Source organism: Hemicordylus capensis, chromosome 6, assembly GCF_027244095.1.
Source record: "Hemicordylus capensis ecotype Gifberg chromosome 6, rHemCap1.1.pri, whole genome shotgun sequence".
Taxonomy (NCBI): domain Eukaryota; kingdom Metazoa; phylum Chordata; class Lepidosauria; order Squamata; family Cordylidae; genus Hemicordylus; species Hemicordylus capensis.
This window is the reverse complement of record NC_069662.1, coordinates 11,586,545-11,607,186: the sequence shown is the minus strand read 5'-3', so window position 1 is coordinate 11,607,186 and position 20,642 is coordinate 11,586,545. Positions and strand designations below refer to the sequence as shown.

The window sequence follows — 20,642 nt, the reverse complement described above, 5'->3', positions numbered from 1 at the left end:
TTGCTGTAGCTCGCTTCATCTCTCTGTTCCTTGTTTCTTATTTCACCTTTGGCTCTCTATTCTAAAATTTCTTGTCTATCAGCTTCTTCCTCCGTGTAGTCCCGTCTTGCTGCTTTCTTTAAAAAAAAAAAAACTCTCTTATTTTTCTGTACCTTGTGGCTTTCTATTCTTGCTGCTGTCACCCCCTGTTTGCCTGCTCGCTCCCTCCTCTCACCTACTCTGAGACCCTCCGATTGATGGCCACGAGGAAGGGCCTGGGCCTGCTCGCAAGAAGGGAGCAATCGGCCCACCAACGGCTTTTCCCGCTGAAACAGCGGGACGGCGCAAAGTGTGGGGACAAAATGGCGGCCACTAGGGGGAGCCTCGCTGGCACAGTCGAGCCACAGCGGCCACACCCCCATACTGATGGCTGGGATTTGGGTGCCCGTAAACGATCCGGGCACGAAAATCTTACTCAGGCCTCACCCCCCCCCTCAAGAAAAAGAAGAAGAAGAGGCGCGCCGACAAGGAGCGTTTGCCGGGTGCTTCTGAGCGCATTCACGTGACCATGGTGCCGGAGTAGGAGGCAGCCTTCCACTTGCCGCCCCTTCTCTCGCTGGCGGCCAGTCGACCCGCCACAGAGGCCGTGGGCGGGCTGCAGCAAGAACAACCACGGTCCCCAAGCCTTCGTGGTGTTGAGGCCTGGGCGGAGGGGCCATTGATCCGTGAAAGAACAGAGGATCGCGCTCCGTTGGTCAGCAGTCGCGGAGGCAGTCCAGCCGGAAGTGTTTTGGTGAGAGTGGGGCCCGCAAGGGGGAGCTGGGACGAGGAGTTCCAAGCCCATATCGGGAACCACCCTGGCACTTCGCGGATGGCGGGAGACCACCCCGTGGGTGATTCTGGGGGCGCACTGAACCCTACAGTACTGAAGGGTTGGATTGAGGAGGCAGTGCTTAAAACTGTGGATGCAGCTCTCAAAGGGCGCCCCTCGGCTAGAGCGCGCAGGGGACTGGGGCACAGCCCCTCATCTTCAGACTTGCGTGAGGAGTCTCCCCTGCATAAGTGGCTCAGGCACTCAATGCAGGTCACACCCTACGTAGAATCCAGAGGGCTACACTCTTCTGCAGAATCGGGGGAGGAGTCACCGGACATCTACCAGCCCAGAGGATCCCAGGCAGGTTCGGGGCTTGAGTCATCCTCTTGTGAAGAAGGGGAGATACCTGAGGATCAGTCATCAACCAGTCTTTGTTGGCGTAAGGTCTTAGACCAGTTACCCCTGAGGAAACCAACCCGGTTTCCAAGGGCTCCTTGGTGCTGCCACAATCTAAAGCCCCTCAGTACAGCGCAGTCATGCCAGAGGGTTTTACTTCTTCTATTAATGAGGAATGGGCGGCCCTGTCTGCTGCTAAGCGTGTGACAGCATTTGCTGCTAGACTATATAATTTTGAGGAAGACACGCTGCAGTTGTTAAAGGTCCCACTTACGGATGCACCCTTCGGGGCCCTTCTCAGTGAGGTGGTGGTGCCGAAAGATGGGGACTCCACTTTCAAGGACCCAGCCGATAAGAAGGCTGAGGCGGCCCTTCGCAGGGCTCATGAGTCGTCAGCCATGGCAATCAGGGCTGACACTACAGCTTCCCTTGTCTCCAGGGCTTCTGTACTGTGGATAGATGAGTTGCTTAATGATCCGCCTACGGATCAGTCTAAGATGTGTAAGAAGCTTCTTCGCTTGCAAAGGGCTGCCGCCCTCGCGGCAGATGCTACCTTTGATAGCGTGCGTTTTTCAGCTAGAGCCATGAGTGCAGGTGTTTTTAGCCAAATATTATGTCTGGCCAAATATTGGAAGGTGGATAACACATCCAAGGCTAATCTAGCAGCTGTCCCTTATGTGGGAGGGAAACTGTTTGGAGATGATGCCCTGAAGGAGGTCTTGATAGAGACCAAGGATAAGAAAAAGGCGCTGCCTGCAGCACCACGCAAGGAAGACAAGAGCTCTTTTCGTAGAACCTCTCAGGCGCCTAGAGCATTCAGACCCCAATACAGGCAGAGGGACTCCTTTCGACCCTATAGGCCACAGTGGGGTAGGCCTAGAGGCCAGGGCAGACAATTTTTCTCTTCTGAGAGTCGGCAGTCCTTTCCCGCCCAGGGGAAGGGTGTCAAGCAGCAATCCTGACAATCTGGGATTCAAGGTGGGAGCTCGTCTTTTGGACTTCTGGCCCGTTTGGAAAGAATCCATCACAGATCGATGGGTCCTTTCCATAGTAAGACTAGGCTACAGAATAGAGCTCCTCAGTTCACCTGGGAACAGGTTTCTCCTCACGCCCACATCAAGGAACGTTGCAAAACACAGAGGCCTCATTTTAGCCATTCAGCATCTGTTGGACATAGGGTCCGTAGAGCGGGTGCCCCAGGACCAAAGAGGGTCAGGCATCTACTCCGTGATCTTTACAGTTCCAAAGAAGGACGGTCTGCAAGAGCAGTCTTGAACCTACGCCCTGTCAACAAATTTGTTATAAAAAAGCATTTTCAGATGGAGACTTTGCTCACCATTGCGGAGGCGTTGCAAGCAGGGGACTTCATGGCGTCCATAGATCTACAGGACCTGTACCTGCATGTTCCAATCCACCCTCTTAGCCGCCCCCTTCTTCGGTTCTGCTACGTGGGCAGACATTTTCAGTATCTCTCTCTGCCCTTCGGCCTGTCCTCGGCGCCCAGAGTCTTTACAAAGGTGCTGAGCCCTCTGGTGGCCATTCTGCACACAGAGGGCATCCATCTTTGTTACCTAGACGATCTTTTGATTCGGGCAAGTTCGGCGGAGGCTGTGGAAGTGGCGCTCGCCAGGACCATGTCTCTGTTGGGGGAACACGGATTCCTGATAAATGCGGGCAAGAGTCACCTCGTCCCGTCTCTACGTCTCCGCCATCTGGGAGTAGTTATGGATACCACCGTCTGCAGGCTGTTTCTACCGCAAGACAGAATGGAGGTCCTGGTAGCTCTGGTTCAAGAGGCCTTGAATCGCCCGTCCATCAGCGTCCTGAAGCTAGCACGTCTGCTGGGTCTCATGGTGGCGGCCATGGATTCGGTGCCTTGGGCAAGATTCCATCTACGCAGGTTCAGTGGGCGCTCCTTCCCTTTCAACACAGGATTGCCCTCAAACGCAACAAGCGGATTCAGCTGTCCAAGCACTTGCTGGAGTCTCTTGTTTTGTGGACTCGACGGGAGAACCTCATCAGAGGGAAGCTGTTTGGGGAGCCAGATCGGGTTCTAGTGATGACAGACGCCAGTCTATCGGGCTGGGGGGCACATTGCCTGAGCAGGACCACGCAGGGTCTATGGTCAGTGGAGGAAACCCGCCACAGTATCAGTTGGCTGGAGCTGTGGGTGGTCTTCTTGGTGTTGCAGGCCTTCCAGCCAGCAGTATCGGGAAAGAACGTGTTGGTGTGCACGGACAACATGTCCACCAAGGCTCACATAAACAGACAGGGGGGGACGAGATCCAAGTCACTTCACCTACAGGCCGTGGAGCTTCTATCTTGGGCGGAGAAAAACCTCCTGTCCATTCTTGCTCACCACATCAGTGGCGTATCCAACTTCCAGGCGGATTGGCTGAGCAGGCAAGAGATCCAACCAGCGGAGTGGAGCCTTCACGCTTCAGTATTCCACTGGGTGACTTGGAGACTAGGCACACCACAGATAGATCTCTTCGCTTCTCCTCAGAACACCAAGCTGCGCAGGTTTTACTCTCGTTTTCCAACCAGGGGAGCGGAGGCGACGGATGCTCTTTTGGTGCAATGGTCTCCATGTCTTCTGTATGCTTTTCCTCCGGTGCCGTTGCTTTCTCGGTGTCTACGGAAGTTGCGGGGATCGAGAGCATCGATGATCCTGATCGCTCCCTATTGGCCCAGGAGACCGTGGTTTTCCGAGATCATCGACCTCGCAGTAGAAAAGCCTCTCAGACTGCCATCGTGTCCAGATCTGCTGAAGCAGGGACCCATCCTCCACCCAGACTCGGAGTGGTTGCAGTTGAGCGCTTGGAAGCTGAGAGGTCATTGTTAAAGAAGGAACGGTTGTCGGACGGCGTTATTCAGACCATACTCGCCTCTCGGAAAGCATCCACTAACAAGGTCTACCAGTCAACGTGGCGTTCCTTTTTGCGTTGGGCTTCTAGGCATTCTTTGCAGATAAGGGATTGCCGTCTGCGGGAGTTGTTGTATTTTCTTCAAGATGGCCTTTTGTTGGGATTAAAGCCTAACACCCTTAGAAAGCAGGTGGTGTGTTTGGTACAGATGCTGTTCCCACAGCACAGGTCGTTCCAGGCAAGGCATCCCCTGCTGCGGAAATTCCTGAGGGGAGCGGACCAGCTTTCGCCGCCAGTTTGCCACCGTTTCCCTTCATGGGATCTACATGTGGTCTTGAGGGGGCTGCAGTTTCCTCCGTTCGAACCCCTCCGATCCATATCTCTACAGTTGCTGTCCTGGAAGGTGGCCTTCCTGGTCGTGATTACGTCTGCTAGAAGGGTGTCGGAGTTGCAGGCCCTATCGGTGAAGAGCAACTTGTGCATCTTTTCCAGGGATTCAGTGAGGCTTATCTCGGATCCTTCATTTGTTCCTAAAGTGAATTCATTCTTTCATAGGGCTGCAGATATTTACCTTCCGTTATTTTGTCCTGATCCGAAACATCAGTCAGAAAAGGAGTGGCATCGTTTGGATGTTCGTCGCGCATTGCGGATATATCTGGATAGGACGGAACCCTTCCGCAAGTCTGATGCGATGTTTGTGGCCTTTAAGGAGTCCAAGCAGGGGTCCAAGGTGTCGGCAGCGATTATTGCCAGATGGGTCAAGTCTTGTATTTTGGAATCATACAAGGCGCAGAATCTTCCAGCACCTAGTCAGATTACAGCTCATTCAACGAGGTCGGCGGCGACATCAGCTGCCCTGTCGTCGGCTGTGTCACTTGAGGAGATTTGTAAGGTGGCAACTTGGTCTTCTCCGTTCACTTTCTCCAGACACTACAAGTTGGATGACCACTATGCGGCCAGAGCGGCTTTCGGTTGGAGTGTCTTGCAGAAGGTCCTTCCGTGTCAGTAGATCCAATCTGTCTGTGTCTTTTCCCTCCCGTGGTTGGTGCTGTGGTATCTCCCATGCTGGGTGACCTACTACACCAGCCGAGAAAGGTACATTGGTACTCACCATGAAGGTGTCTTTTGGCTGGTGCAGAAGAGGTCACCCAAGGCCCACCCGGGTTATTTTTTCTGGATCTTTGGTGCTGGAGGGGCTTTCGGGCTTCTCTTTGCTACCGCGTGTTCCGGTGTTTTCCCACTACTTGGGTGTTGCACTGTTTGTGGTCAAAGTTTATTCATGTTATTGATGTTTTTCTGAAGCTTGAGCTGTTTTAGGTACTGAAGGGATCCCCCCACATGCAATGGGTTAAGGATCTTCAAGTATTTCTACTTCCTGCCTTCTGGGGCATGTGGAGGGATGTAATCCCACGTTGGGTTACCTCTTCTACACCAGCCAGAAGACACCTTCACGGTGAGTACCAATGTACCTTTTCGGTGTTCCCTCCAGCCTTTAGCACGCTTGCTGAGTTTTAAGGAGGGAGATTGTGCGTGGTTTTCTGGGGCTCAGCTCTTGTGAGTTGACAGTTGCAGCCACAATTTTTGGGTCCTCTCTATTCAGTTACAGGACAAGGGTGGCGGTGCTGGTCAAAAGTAGAGACTTGCAACCAAGATCCTATGGGCCCCTTTCTTCCAAGCCTCGAGAGCTTTAGAACGGAGTGGGGGTTTAGGGTGGGAGTCATGGCGCCTGACTTCTTTCCCCAAGACGGATCTTTCTGTCTGGTTTCTGAATGTTCACCATCCCCATCTGCTTTCCACAACACTTCTGTAAAGGAGAGCCACTGAGTGATTTGACTTTCCAAAGCTGCTTCTGTGGCTGACTGCTTTCTGCCTCCCCTGTCTTCAGAGCCGAGAAGGAGTGGGGGGACGGCATCCGGGGCTTGTCCCTTAGCGCGGCCCGCTTCGCCCTACTGCGCCTCGAAGAGGGACCACCCCACACCAAGAACTGGAGGTAAGGAAGAGATTCGCTACTGCTTTGCTGTGGGGTTTGTGTACAAGATGCAGAAACCTAGTGCATGTGTATTCATATATGTGTGTTGTGTTTCTGTTGGGGACTGCTCCCTGTGTGTGGCTCTGGATTTCTTCTGCAGGAGAGCCTAAAACCATCTGCTCTTTCACCCTACATACGCATTCTGGGTTTCCTTTTTCTCACTCAGGCCACAACTGCTGGTGCTGCTAAAGCTGGATGAAGACCTTCATGTCAAGCATGTGCATTTGCTCACCTTTGCCTCCCAGCTGAAGGCCGGCAAGGGCCTCACTATTGTCGGTTCCGTCATGGTGGGCAACTTCTTGGAGAGTTACAGTGAAGTGCTGGCTGCTGAGCAGGTGAACCTCTTCTACTTTCTGGATTTTGTTGGTGGAGTGAGAGGTGTTGAAGCTCACACCTTTCTAGCAGCCATGGCATCAGCCCTGGGTGCTCTGCCTTCATATTCTGAGAAGCCAGCTGTGGTGATCTGGGCATAAGGCAGAAGCATTTTTTCTTTCCACTAACCGACAGGTATATGGTCTTATACTAGGTCAGATCATTGGTCCCAGTAGGCCAGGGTTGTCTACTCTGATAGGTGGTGGCTCTCCAGAGTCTCGGGCAGAGGCCTTTTCCACCCTGCTACCTGAGAACCTTCTAACTGGATTTGATGGGGATTGAACCCAAGACCTTTCTGTCTGCAAACCATTTGCTCTTCCCCTGAAATGCCATCCTGCCCTAATGGAGATTTGGGCTTCTGAGGCCCAACACTGTCTTCTGCAACAAATCCTAACCAACAAAGCAGTTTTTTTTCTTTCCAAGCTGTGAGTGCACCCTGGCCACACACACAACCTACTTGGAGGGTAGAGGGTGATGATTGCCTGAGTGGGCTAACCAAACTGCAGAATGCATGGATTCAGTCTGCATTCCACACTCTCTCTCTTTAAAAACAAAAGAGCATGGATGTAAGGTATTAGTTAGGAGGCTGTTGGGGCATCCCTCACAGTCCTGAGCTGAACCCAAGCCCTGAAAACAAATTCTGGTGCTCAGTTATCTGATCTGATTCTGCCACCAAAACCCCCAGCAGAGTCACTTTAGGGACTTCCCTTCTCTTTTCTCCTAGCATTCACGACAATGGACAAGAGGTCTCCTTCTCACTCAGTTTTGCAGTCCGATTGAGGCCAGTGCTTTGCATGCTAGCTGTCTTACACTGTATGTTGTTTCAGACCATCAAACATCTGATGGAGGAGGAGCGAGTGAAAGGCTTCTGCCAGATTGTGGTGGCTGCCAAGGTGCGCGAGGGCATCTCCCACCTCATTCAGTCATGCGGGCTGGGTGGTATGAAGCACAACACGGTGGTGATGAGCTGGCCTAGTGCCTGGCGCCAGAGCGAAGATGCCCGTGCTTGGAAGACTTTCATTGGTATGGTCTCTCCCAAGGGGGTCTGGAAGCCAGAGGCTGCATCACAGTGGGTTGAACCATATTCTATGGCTTGTTGTGCTTCCTCCCTGCAGGCACGGTCCGAGTGACCACAGCTGCCCACCTAGCCTTGCTTGTTGCAAAGAACGTGGCCTTTTACCCCAGCAACATGGAACCCTTCACGGAGGGCAATATTGATGTCTGGTGGATCGTGCATGATGGCGGGATGCTTATGCTACTCCCATTCCTTCTCAAGCAGCACAAGGTGCTGGAGCAGCAGAGGATGTTGTTATTTGGGACGCCAATTGGAGGGGAAGGCAAAGTGGTGCTCGGGGTCCCTGACTCTCCCTCTTCCTGATTCCAAGGTGTGGCGTAAATGCAATATTCGCATCTTCACGGTAGCCCAGCTGGAGGACAACAGCATCCAGATGAAGAAGGACCTGGCAACATTTCTCTACCACTTGCGCATTGAGGCAGAAGTGGAAGTGGTAGAAATGGTGAGAGAGGAGAAAGGGGGAGGAGGAAATTTCCCTCTGGTACTCTTGGGCAGGTGCGAGGGAATAGAGGGCAGTACACTGGAGAACACACAGACAAGACAAGGACTTGGATGTGTGTTTGATACAAGGATCTCCTTAATAATAAATAATAATAATCTTTGTTAGCCGCCTCATAACAAATTGTTCACTTAGATGTCCTCTGTGTTTTGAGGGCTAGGCATTTGGATCTCTGTTTTCTTTTGACATGCTTCTTGCTTCTCAAGAAAATGGCTCTATTATTGAAGTCATGGCAGCAGCTATGTCAATTCCTGGACGTACACATGGACACCTGTATCTATGCATGCATGCATCCCTGCCACATGCTACAGTTGAAAGAAATCTGAGCATGGTTAGATGCGGGACGGGCTATGGACGTGGCTGTACTCTGTTTCAGCTCTCTTTTCTTGCTTCTGGCAGCATGACAGCGACATCTCTGCCTACACGTATGAGCGCACCCTGATGATGGAGCAGCGCTCCCAGATGTTGCGACAGATGCGCCTCTCTAAGACGGAACGGGACCGAGAGGTGAACTGGCCTGGGTTGGGCTAAACTGAGTCTGGAGGGGAAAGGTTGCAAGCAGTGATTTCCGGTTGCTCCTCCACTGAACCACCTGAAATCCCTTCCTCTTAGGCTCAGCTGGTGAAGGACAGAAACTCTATGCTGCGGCTGACCAGCATCGGCTCGGATGATGACGAAGAGACGGAGACTTATCAGGAGAAGGTGCACATGACGTGGACCAAGGACAAGTACTTGGCATCCCGCGGGCACAAGCCAAAGACACTGGAGGGCTTCCAGGACCTGCTCAACATGCGGCCGTAAGGACCGGGGATACCTCAGACATAATTCAGCCTTCTCCTGTTTGCTCACCTCCTTTCCCAAAACCTGCCCTGTATCCTGTGGCTTCTAGAACTCTTTTGGATAGCAGTACAAAACCAGCTCTTAAATTCCTTCTCTTCAGATTCCCAGCATGACCTGAGGTCATGGTTCTGTCCCTCTGGCGAGACTGCTCTTGCCACCTTGTTCTCTAGGGATGGGTGAGAACTTTTCCTGCAAAATGCTGAGTTGCAGGAGACAAACTTCCTACCTTGCTATAGCCTCTCCCACTTTTCTGTCCTTACACCAAAGCCTTTCTCTTACCCCTCTTTCTAATACTCTGTGTACCTCCCCACTGCTTCCCACCCCTTCAGCAGCATGAGACCACTATGGTTCCTCCCATCTTCAACACAGGCCACAATTTTAATAGATCCTCAACTACTGGCACCTTCCAAGTTCTCCTTTGCACCTCTAGGCCACGTTTGCCTTTGTGATTCCTCATCCCTCTCTCTTCCATTCTCTCAGGAGTCAGATTTGAATCACCCTGATAAAGCTTCCTGCATGTACACATCCTTTTCCAAGTCATTTTATTTCAATATAGCAATTTGCCATGATACAAAATCCACCATAAAACAAGACTTACACATTGAGCATTAAGAAACATGCAAATTATTTCATAAATCATGACACCAAGAAAATAACAGAACTCTGTGTTGGTCCAGAGTAATCCATAACATTTTATTTAGCGTTGGTACACACTTAATAGTACTTGAGCATGACCGTTTGCTGGCAAAATGTAACATCTATATATATAATACGCTAAGAGGTACCCATGGCTAATCTCATGCGTGGCAGCTCTTGTGAGAGTTCGCGAGTGAGCTGCCGGGAGAGGCAGGCGGAGAGAACGGTAGCCGGTGGAGGGAGAGAGCACGGTAGCAGGGTGGAGAGAGAGCAGCGGGCAGGAGAGAACAGGACGGGGGGGGGGAGAACGGGGGGAAGGGTTTGGAAAAAAGGGAGAACTAGAGATGCAGATGCTCTGTGCCCAGGCCAGCTAGTAGTTTATAATATCCTTTAGCAAAAACAACTTATTTTGGAAAGAATATCTCATCTTTGAAGTTAACAACAACAAATATTTATATACCGCTTTTCAGAAAGTTTCCAAAGCAGTTTTCTTAGAGAAATAATAAACAAACAATGGATGGCTATACTTAGCATGCTTAGCATGGAGGTCCTTGTACATCTTGCCTTGTGCACCTCCATATACGTGCTGGCTCTTGATGATACACTTTTTCTTCCCAGGGACCAGTCCAACGTGCGTCGCATGCACACAGCTGTCAAGCTGAATGAGGTCATTGTCAACAAATCCCATGAGGCCAAGCTGGTGTTGCTCAACATGCCAGGCCCACCACGTAACCCAGAGGGAGATGAGAACTGTATCCTTTCCTGTAGAGGGCCACTCTTATGCTGGGGGGCAGGGCAAGAGATCATTGATGTGGTGTTTAGGCACTTAGGTTAAATGTTACAGCTTTATTGCATGGCCATTGGTGTCAATACACAAAAAAGGTACAGGAACTGAAAACAAAGTAATCATCATTCAATATAAAACAGTTGAAATAACTACAAATTAAGTATCAATACCAGGTAGCCAGGAGAGTTTTCTTCAACAGCAACATGAACAAATGTACCTACCTGAGTTACTTGAAAAATATCCTGCAACAGAAATGATAATCTGCTAAAATCATCAGGGAACACACTGGCATGTATTAAAAAAAAGATATCCATCCCTGTATTTGGACAGGCACTGACATTTTAAAAGGTAATGTAGCATATCATCCTCTTGAAGGTTAGCACATCCACATATGGTGGGTTCCACTTCCAGAACAATTCTGAGCTTCTTCAAATACTTTGCAGCAGATTGCAGGCATTCTTAACTTACCATAGGCTGTTCTTAAGTGAGTTAGAAGGTACTGTAGGTAAGGAGCAGGAGCAAAGTCTTAAAGTCTGCATACCATTTCAGAGAACGTAGCCTTTTTGTATTATTCAGGTCCTCCATCTGTGCCTTGTTCCAGATAGTACTCTTTACCAAGACTTTGGCGGTATCTCTGGTCATTGAGAACCTTCTTCTGGCAGATGGAGCTCTTCCAGGCACATCTGTACTAGAGACTTCCATGGATTATGGGGGGGGGGGGAATCTTTGAATTTCTTTCCATACAAGACCCAGCACAGAGAAATCATCTACACTTACACTTCAGCCAATTCAAGATGAATGACACTAAATTATTTAGGGTAGTGAAATCCAAAACGGATTGGGAGGAGCTCCGAAAGGATCTTTTCAAACTGGGTGAGTAGATGAAAAAATGGCAAATGCAGTTCAGTGTTGGCAAGTGTAAAATGATGCATATTGGTGAAAAAAACCCCAACTTCACATATACACTGATGGGGTCTGAGTTATTAGTGACTGACCAGGAGAGAGATCTTGGGGTTGTGGTGGACAGCTTTTTGAAAGGCAAATTCCTAATGATCTCTAGCATGGAAGGGGATTGAAAATAATGCCCTTATACAAATCTATGGTGTAGCCACATTTGGAGTTCTGCATACAGTTCTGGTCACCATATCTTAAGAAGGACATTGTAGAACTGGAAAAAGTACAGAAAAAGGCAACCAAGATGATCAGGGACCTGAAGCACCTTCCTTACGAGGCAAGGCTTAAAGCATTTGGTTTCTTTAGTTTGGAAAAAGGCAGCTATGAGGAGACATGTTAGAGGTGTAAAATGTTAGGCATGGAGTAGAGAGAGTGGGCAGAGAAATATTTCTCCCTCTCTCACAGCACTAGAACCAGGGGTCATCCCATGGAACTGAAAGACAGGAAATTTAGGACCAACAAAAGGAAGTACTTTTTCACACAGAGCATCATTAATCTAAGGAATTCTCTGCCACGGGATTGGTGATGGCCACTAGCCTGGATGACTTTAAAAGGGGCTTAGAAAAATTCATGTAGGACAGCTCTATCAATGGCTACAGACCACATCCAGCCTCAGAGGCAAGATGCCTCTAAATACCAGTTGCAGGGGAGCAACAGCAGGAGAGAAGGCCTGCCCTCACCTCTCGCCTGTGGGCTTTTCAGAGGCATTTGGTGGGCCACTGTGAAACAGCATGCTGGACTAGATCGGCCTTGGGCCTGATCCAGCAGAGCTATTCTCATGAATACCTTAACATAATGCAAGATAGAAACTGAACTAGTTTCTGCTTGTACCACTGAATTTACTGTTCTAGGCACTTGTAGCTTTTGCTGGCTCCTTGACTATCCTTCCCTTGCAGATATGGAGTTCCTGGAGGTCCTGACTGAGGGGCTGGAGCGTGTGCTGCTTGTGCGGGGTGGTGGCAGTGAGGTCATCACCATCTACTCCTAGGGGAGCCGGGAGGGCTCCCTCCTGACAAACACTGTTTTGTCAAATGGACACCTGCTTCCTGCCTGTCAACAGCTGCTCCTTGACCTCTGGAGGAGAGCAGCTACCAGTGCCACGCCGCCTTTACTTTCTCTTCCCTGTGACAGTTCAGGGTCTCTGGATGAGCTTTCCCTTTTTTGGAGGATGCAGGGCTGAAATCTCCCCCCACCAGCCCGTAGTGGTGCTCGCTAGAAACCACACAAGCTTGCCCAAGGGGAAACAAGATTTATTGAGGTGGGGGATGGCTGTTTCTCCCTCCGCTTCCCTGCCCTTGCAGTGTAGGGGCACTGAAGCAAGTGCTATTTACAAGATGTCAAAAGGAGCAAAAAAAAAAAAAAAAATCAGGGATGTTTCAACCTTAGTTGCTGCTGCTGCCCTCTGCTGGACATGAAAGAATGGAGCAACAGGTTGCTTCAGCTGGGACACGGTGGCTTGGGAGCAGCTGGAGAGACCATTACATGTTGGAGTGCTGATCAGTGGATCGAGGAGAGGAAGAGTACTGCTGGGAGGGAGGGAAATGCAGCTCACATTGTGCCATTCTCTTCTAGTCAGTGCCCATGTCTTTCTGCTTTCTTTCCCTTTGAAACTAGGGGGCATTTGGAAAGACGGAGCTGACTTCAGTAGTAACTGTCCTCTACCCTGGCCCCTTGTGGGATTCATAGATTCCCCATTCAGTGTTTGCCAAGGCCTGGGGCAGAGTGTCTGAGGAATGAGCACAGCTCTCCTCCTACTTCTCTCTGTGGCTCTTGTCTGGGCAAGGTGGTGACTGCTTTCCCCAGTCTTTGGCTGTAGATGTTCTGCTACTTGCTATATTGATGACAGTATAGCTTGGCTCTGCTTGGCACTGACAGATGGAAGCAGAAAAAGGCTGTGGTAGCTGATGGTTATGAGCAGGCAGAGGAGGAGCAGGAGCAAGCATCTCTCCTTCATCCAGGAAGGGAGAGCGAACAGCAATATTTCCCCTTCTGACTTCTTATCACATATACCCTCTTTCCTTCTGTGGTCTTGTGTCCCCAAATAGCTACCACTTTGCCTCCCCCAAGCTTGCATAGGAGATACTACATCCACTCTGTCTATGCCAAACAGTCAAGACTGCTCCCTCTTTTGGAGCAGGTGCGTCACTTGTGAGGACCCACAACGTGCCGTTCTGTGTTGAGAAGCAAGCCCTTCTCACCCTCCAAAAGCAAGCATGGGAAACTATTCTGTGTTCTACCTAAGTTCAATGACGGATATCTAATTCTCCTCTTCCATGTCCCCCTTGCTCAAGAGATAGTATGCAGAGACCACTCCCCTCGGAGTAGCCTTAACGCAGACCACTCTCCGGCCTCTATTCCCATTTTATTTTTAAAGGGAATTTCAAGCGGCAGTTTCTCATCTCTTTATTTTGAGGGTAACTTTAATTTATTGGGGGGTGACCTTGTTTACATAGCATCAAGTTTGGGGGTGTGATTTTTTTTTGCTTCCTGAATTATGTAAAGAATAAACTTTTTATATATTAATGTGTCTTAATAGTTGTGGATAGGTATTTAACACTGCACGTCTGTGAAGCCTACCTATTTTCACAATCTTACTGGATTGACAAACAAAAAAGGGACTGGTAGGCAGGGTACATAAATTATGGTTTTAAAAAACCCCAAATGTTCTTGCTAAGATAAGCAAAAAGCTCTGTTGCCTCCTTCCCATTCATGTTCAAATTCTGACTTAAGTGATGAACAGCATGTGGGAGTAACAGATTATACTTTCCCATTAGATGCAATGCTTTTCACTAATCAGTTCAGAAACGGGAGAAATCAAGATATATGCACGTTGCAACAGCCTGCTCTCTAAGCATATTTGCTTATTTTGAAAAACTTCTATTTGCATTCAGCACTGAGGGCTGAATCAGCGCTTAGGCAATGAAGCCACATTCTACTTCACAAGGCTTTTAAGAATTCACATATACTGTGTGCAGGAAGTCTAGCCTCTGTGCATATGTGGAAATGAAAGCTTGCATTTCCTACCATGTTGTGTTTTGCATCTGCTTCAAGAAATCCATGCAGCCCATACACTTAGCACACTTTATTTAGATTACAATAAGGAGGGGAAACAAGAACCCACACACCACTTCTCAGGATGGATATTCCACTCAAATTAGCCTCCTATTCCTTCCCATGCAGAGCAATTCAGTCCTTCTGTTCTTACATATTTCACTATATCCCAAAGAGCAGCTCTTACATTTTGTGGTGGTCTCAAGCTGCAGTTGATTTCTGGGAGTGGGTTAGGTCATAAAACTAGACCCCCACCTGTGAACTCCATGCGCTGAAAAGAGAACAAACAGAGCATCAGCAACAGACCAGTGTTCCCTAATTTTTTTCACCTGTGTGCAGAATGAGTTTTGTTCTGGGTGGCAGTATCAAGGCAGTGTGCGCACGCATGTGCATTCAGAGTGGGGCCTGGGGCCTTCCTGATTCAACCTGAGCGGACATCAAAAAACTTGTGAGCATGCACACACCTTAGAGGAAACACTGCAACGGACCATAGCAAGCCTTGTTATAGCCAAGTCATCTTTAAAACCCGGCTCCCAGTGCTAGGGCCTAGCACTGGGAATCTATAAGAGAATATCAACTCATTGTTCACATAAGTTTGCTTTAGCATCTATCGCTAGTTTTTCAGAAAGGACATAGTCAAAGAACTACGGCTTTGATCTGGTAAAGCAAGTGTCACATGATCTTCCCCAGCCCTGTGCTGTCAGGATATGTCCTTCCTGGGGAGATGCCGCCATGTGTAAGCCAATATTTCTCTTCCTCAGGCTCAAATCTTCACACTCACCTCAGGGGATTCAATAAAAGCCAGCCAGTCGGAGGCATGAGTGGGCAGCAGTCCCATTGACTGACACTTGTAAACGGCCAAGGCGAGCCCTAAGAGATTGCCAATTAAATACACCAGACCCTGCAGGAACTTCTGGCTGGAGCTCTCTAGAAGCTTGAAGGCTGTGGAAGACAGCAGGGAAGAAGTCAGAGACGGAGTGGCCTACAGGAGGGGCAGCACAGGCCCTCCTCACCAGCATCTTCACTGCTAGGCCACACGACAGCATTTGGTGGGCATGCCAGAAAGAGATCCCACACCTCAAACATCATAGCCATGCATTTCTGCCTTGGGGGCTGTCACTGTTCAGTCTACAATGCAGGAGCCCAGGAAAACGTTCCCTGTGGCCAAGGAAAGTCAGCAGGGAGATTATTTGTCAGGTTCAGAGAATCCTCTTCTACTCAGCATTCTGTTTAAAACTGGAGCATGAACACCCAGCACTTAAAGATTATATGCTCATAGGAACATAGGAAACTGCCATATACTGAGTCAGACCATTAGTCTATCTAGCTCAGTATTGTCTTCACAGATTGGCAGTCACTTCTCCAAGGTTGCAGGCAGGAATCTCTCTCAGCCCTATCTTGGAGAAGCCAGGGAGGGAACTTGAAACCTTCTGCTCTTCTCCATTCCCTGAGGGGAATCTCTTGCAGTGCTCACACATCAAGTCTCCCATTCAGATGCAACCAGGGCAGACCCTGCTTAGCTATGGGGACAAGTCATGCTTGCTACCACAAGACCAGCTCCCCTCTCTCATTGCGGATGGCCTAGAAATCTAGGACGGGTAGGCAAACTTGGCCTTTCAGCTGCTGCTGAACTACGACTCCCATCACCCCCACCACAGCTCGTTGTGGTGGAAGATGATGGGAGTCATAGTTCAGCAACAGCTGGAGGGGCCAAGTTTGCCCACCCCTGCTCTAGGAAATACGATTAATCTGCAATCTATGCCATTCTCCATACAGATTGAAAAATGCAACTATTCACTAAAAATCTCCTGAAATCTCCACATTCTGCAGATTCCATCTATTGTGTGCATGGCTGTCCAAACCAATGCTTAATTTTTTTAATCGTTTTATCCTTGCAAGGCGTTCAGGACATAGGAAGTTGCCTTATGCCGAGGCAGACCCTAGGTTCAACTAGCTCAGTCTTGTCTCTGCTAACTGGCAGCACTTCTCCAAGGTTTTCGGCAGGAGCCTTTCCCAGCCCTACTCAGCCATGCCGCCAGGAACTGAATGTGGGGCCTTCTGCGCGCAAAGCAGATGCTCGCAATGACTTGGGTGCTCAGAGGTTCCCAAAAGCCAATTTTGTCCTCCTAACCACCGTATGGCATGAGCTTAGGCCAGTCACTCTCCGCCTCACATCTCCCAGAGAGCTGCAGGGCTTTGAACCTGGTGCTCTCCAATTCCAGGGATACACATTACTCTCTAGACCAGGCACAGGTAACCTGGGCTCTCCAGCTGCTGTGGAACTGCAACTCCTATCATCCCCAGCCACACTGGGGGATTCCAGCAAGACAGCCGTCCAGCCTGTCGCAGGCCAGGTAAGCGCTCTGGTCGTCTGTTTTGAGTCACAAACTTGGGAGGGACGGGCAGGAATGTTCTGCAGCAGTACCTTGAGTGACAGTCAACCCCATAAGAAACCCAGACATGGCTCCAATCAAGGATACTGCCCAGGGCCTAGAAACATATTGCCCCAAGTGTCCCCAGTAGGGATGGGCACAAACCTGTTCAGAGGCCCTATTATGGGCCTCCGAACAGATTCGAGAACTGGGCGGTTCGAAGGTGGCGGCAGGAGGGGGAGCGCACTTTAAGGGCGGGGGAGGGTGCATTTACCCCTCCTTCCGCTTTCCCCCCCACTGGCGCCCAGTATTTCCCAAGTCCTACGGGGTAGCAGCATACTTCCCTGCCACCCCGTTTGCTCTTCGGCCAGAAGTAGCTGGCGCACATGTGAACATCGCGCCCACCGGGTGCACACATGCCAGCTACTTCCGGCCGAAAAGCAAATGGGGTGACAGGGAAGTACACTGCCGCCCCGTAGAACTTGGGAAATACTGGGCGCCAGTGGGGGGGAAGCAGAGGTAGGGGTAAATGCACCCTCCCTTGCCCTTAAAGTGTGGCCAGCCCCCGCCATCAAGCCACCCAGCGTGGTTCCGTACACATCCCTAGTCCCCAGCAAATCCCTATAACACATTCATATATATGAAGCCGGCTTATCCCAAGTCAGACCACTGGCCTATCTAGCTTATTATCGTCTATACCAGGGCACCCTCTTGCAGATGTTGGACTACAACTCCCATCACCCCTGGTTATTGGCACTGTGGCTGGGGATGATGGGAGTTGTAATCCAACAACAGCTGGAAAGTCAGAGTTGTGCATCCGCGGTCCACACAAAGTGGCAGCAGTTCTCAATAATTTCAAACAGGAGACTTCCCCAGCCATACCTGAAGATGCCAGGGATTGAATATGGGATGATCTGCATGCAAAGTAGGTGCTCTACCACAGCTACAACCCCATCCCCAAACCCCACAAAATCCCAGCTAGCACAACTGTTCCTAGACTGGACTACTTCAAGCATTCAAGCACACAATCCTCCCCCTGTAGCCTGAAGTGGTCCAACCCAAGCACAGTTGTGCAGAAGAGGGATGCCGGTACCAAGTAGGGCTTTGTGGAAGATGCTCCCTGTGACACCAGATTACCGTTGCTTGTTCCAGATACCTAGTTTTGGACACACAAAGAATCATCTGTGCAATCCCCCAGCTGTAGTCCAAAGTGATAACACCCAGCAGCAGTTTTGACATCCCACCTGCTGTCTGTGTAAACACCACCTTGCACAGCTACATTCTAACGGAATATTCTCACATTTCCAGAAAACATTAAACCATTCCAACTGAGATCACAGACTATCTTCAGACCATCAGGGAGAAAAGGGATGGGGGCGCAGGGTGGGAAAAATGAGTATCAAGACTGGATGTCAGTAGGAGACGTCATAAAACTTACTGGCAGAAATGGACATGAGAGCTTGGATGGGTCTCCAGGCCATCATACAGACCATCATGGTGGGGAAGATGGAGATTGTGTTGCCTGCCATATACATGATGAACAAGTTCATAGGGATCTGCTTCAGGGGACCTAAAGCAATATCCCAACAGCGCTGAAGAGGTTGAGAAAGAAAAGAGAGCGAGGAGGAGGAGGAATGGGTGAACTCAGAGGCAAACTCCACATCCCATACACCAGAAATTCTTAAACTCGGGTCCCCAGATTATTTATTTATTAGAAACATTTAATATACTGTACCGCCCACGCCAAAGACTCCGGGTGGTGTACAATGACATGTAAATAAGGTTACATTAAAAATTACAGTCAAAATTACATTAAAAATTGCAAACTAGAATATATAATGGAAAGGAAATAAAGTAAACTACAGGGCAAATACCCGGCAGAAAAGAAAGGTCTTCAATAAGGATTTGAAGACCAGTAATGGGGGGGGGGGGGGAAGGGGGCTAGACGAATCTGAAGGGGAAGAGAATTCCAAAGAACTGGGGCAGCAACTGAAAAAGCCCTTTTGTGGGTCCTAGAACTCCGAACCTCTTGAAAATCAGGGACCGACAAAAGGGCCATCTGAAATGATCTTACAGGGCAGGATGTAACCGGATGGGAGAGGCGATTCTGTAGATAAACAGGTGCCAAGCCCCACAAGCCTTTGAAGGTAAGAACCAGGACTTTGAATTGAATTCAGAAGCAAAAGGGTAACCAGTGCAACGACTGCAGGAGAGGCGTTACCCTCTCATCTCTTTTGGTACCCAAGTGGGCGAGCCGCTGCATTCTGCAGCTGGAGCCCCTCCACCCGCAGCCCCAATGGCCTATGGGAGTTGTAGTCCAGCAACATCAGGGGATCAAGTTAATAAACCCCTGCCATACTGTATCCATGATCACACCCCACCTTTCTCAAACCCCAAGCAGGGAAGGTTTTTGGTTCCCAATTCTGCTCCCCCTTGCAGGAATCTGACTCGCCAAGGAATCTGGCTGTAACCCCCCCACCCCTGCACCCCTCCCACTACCTTTTCCACTAGGATGCGGTCTGTCTCCTGCACACTCGTGTCTGGCACCTGCTTGTCTGAGTAGCCTACAGGATAGAGGGTGTCTCCCTGGCTACTGCTCCGGTCACTCCGGCCCCTGGCAGAAAAAAGGGTAGGACACACCTGAGCCAATTTATTTACGAGGTTTCTATTCTGTACTTCGGTTAGCCTCTCAGAACAGCTGACAATACTGAACACGGAGAATAAGCATACCAATATAAAAGTCAACAGTAACTGCAGTCTAAAAATTAAAGTTAGCAACATCAGTAAGTTTCCCTGTAATACCCACCAGAAAATCAGCTCTCTCTGGAGTCTGGCCAACTGTTTACATGAGCAGGCCATATAGAGACATCCGACTTGGTATATACATACCTACTGCCACTGCCTGGACCACTCAGTTCAATGGCCCATTTGAAACGCCGTCCACGATTCGTTACCAGCCCCCCTGGGTTGCTCATCTCTTCCTGAAAGAGAAACGATGCAGATAGACCCGGAATGAAACGCTCAGCCAGGCAGAAGATCTCGGAGCACCCTGACTCCATTCCTCAGCATCTCCAGTTTTTCCTGGGAAACCACATACTTCCCCAAGTCCCCGGTATCACCATCTCCCACAAATACAAAGCTTTGCAGCCTGCTGAAATAAGAGATTCCCCATCTCTGACAACTTTTTAGAAAGTCGTTAAAAACACATCCGCTCACCCAAGCTTTTAATTAGATACTGTTTTAATCGTTTTAACATTGCTTTAAGATGTTTTAACTTCTTCTGTTATTTGTTCTGTTTTATTGTAAGCCACTCAGAGATGCACACAAGTTTTGGGTGGTATAAAAATATGTTAAACAAACAAACAAACAGCAGACAGCAGTAAATGGAAAGTCAGGGAACCCTAAGTTCAAATTCCACACGAGTGACATGCTCCCCAAGATACTTGAAATGAGTTACCATCTGTCATCCTCCATGGCCTGTCTGTAAAATAGCACAAAACATGTTCCTGATAATCTTGCACAAAAAAGGGACCAAGCGGGGATGGAGTGGAGGAGAAAGAGGATTGTTGTTAATACACATCACAGGTTCACTCCCTGGCAGCATCTCCTGGTAGGGCTGGGAGAGACTCCTGCCTGCAACCTTGAGAGAGCCGCTGCCAGTCAGTGAAGACAATACTGAGCTGGGTGGAGCAAGAGCCTGACTCAGCATAAAGCAGCTTCCTATGTTCATATAGCCAGAGGCCCCTTCAGCATCCCCTGCACAGCCTCCCTCACCTCTTTACTGCTCCTCTCGTTCCTCCAGCCTCCCGGCGACTTCTACTTCCTCTTCAACCTGGGTCTCACCCCCTGCTTCCGGTGGCGTCACCCACACATACTGTGAGGAAAGCACCGAGACGGGAAGTAGAACCATAGAGTTTCTCCACCGGCTACGAGAGAAGGGATTTGCAACGACCCTTCGCTTTTTCAAGCGA

General features: G+C 49.6%; 2 protein-coding genes across 5 annotated transcripts in view; one reads left to right on the top strand and one right to left on the bottom strand.

Annotated features, from left to right (window-relative positions):
• The window catches only part of SLC12A6 (solute carrier family 12 member 6), a 61,227-nt gene extending 47,456 nt beyond the window's left edge, over positions 1-13,771 (top strand). For all 3 annotated transcript variants that reach the window (XM_053265601.1, XM_053265600.1, XM_053265599.1), the window contains 9 exons: positions 5,942-6,046; positions 6,252-6,420; positions 7,285-7,480; positions 7,573-7,742; positions 7,843-7,974; positions 8,431-8,538; positions 8,644-8,828; positions 10,126-10,259; positions 12,145-13,771. In XM_053265601.1, coding sequence (XP_053121576.1) covers positions 5,942-6,046; positions 6,252-6,420; positions 7,285-7,480; positions 7,573-7,742; positions 7,843-7,974; positions 8,431-8,538; positions 8,644-8,828; positions 10,126-10,259; positions 12,145-12,236 — 1,291 coding nt within the window. In that variant the 3' untranslated portion in view covers positions 12,237-13,771. The remainder of the gene's footprint in view (positions 1-5,941; positions 6,047-6,251; positions 6,421-7,284; positions 7,481-7,572; positions 7,743-7,842; positions 7,975-8,430; positions 8,539-8,643; positions 8,829-10,125; positions 10,260-12,144) is intronic.
• A 544-nt stretch (positions 13,772-14,315) lies between these two features.
• On the bottom strand, positions 14,316-20,582 carry EMC4 (ER membrane protein complex subunit 4). 2 transcript variants are annotated; one of them, XM_053265604.1, is made up of 6 exons: positions 20,446-20,582; positions 19,561-19,652; positions 19,171-19,285; positions 18,110-18,263; positions 15,081-15,241; positions 14,316-14,570 (listed from the first exon to the last, which is right to left on the bottom strand). In XM_053265604.1, the coding sequence occupies exons 2-6, from the start codon at positions 19,644-19,646 to the stop codon at positions 14,535-14,537; spliced, it is 552 nt and encodes a 183-aa protein (XP_053121579.1). In that variant the 5' UTR covers positions 19,647-19,652; positions 20,446-20,582; the 3' UTR covers positions 14,316-14,534. The 2 variants fall into 2 exon arrangements, with proteins under 2 accessions (XP_053121579.1, XP_053121580.1); XM_053265605.1 differs by lacking the exon at positions 19,171-19,285 and having other exon boundaries at positions 20,446-20,498.
• Between the last annotated feature and the right edge of the window lie 60 nt (positions 20,583-20,642).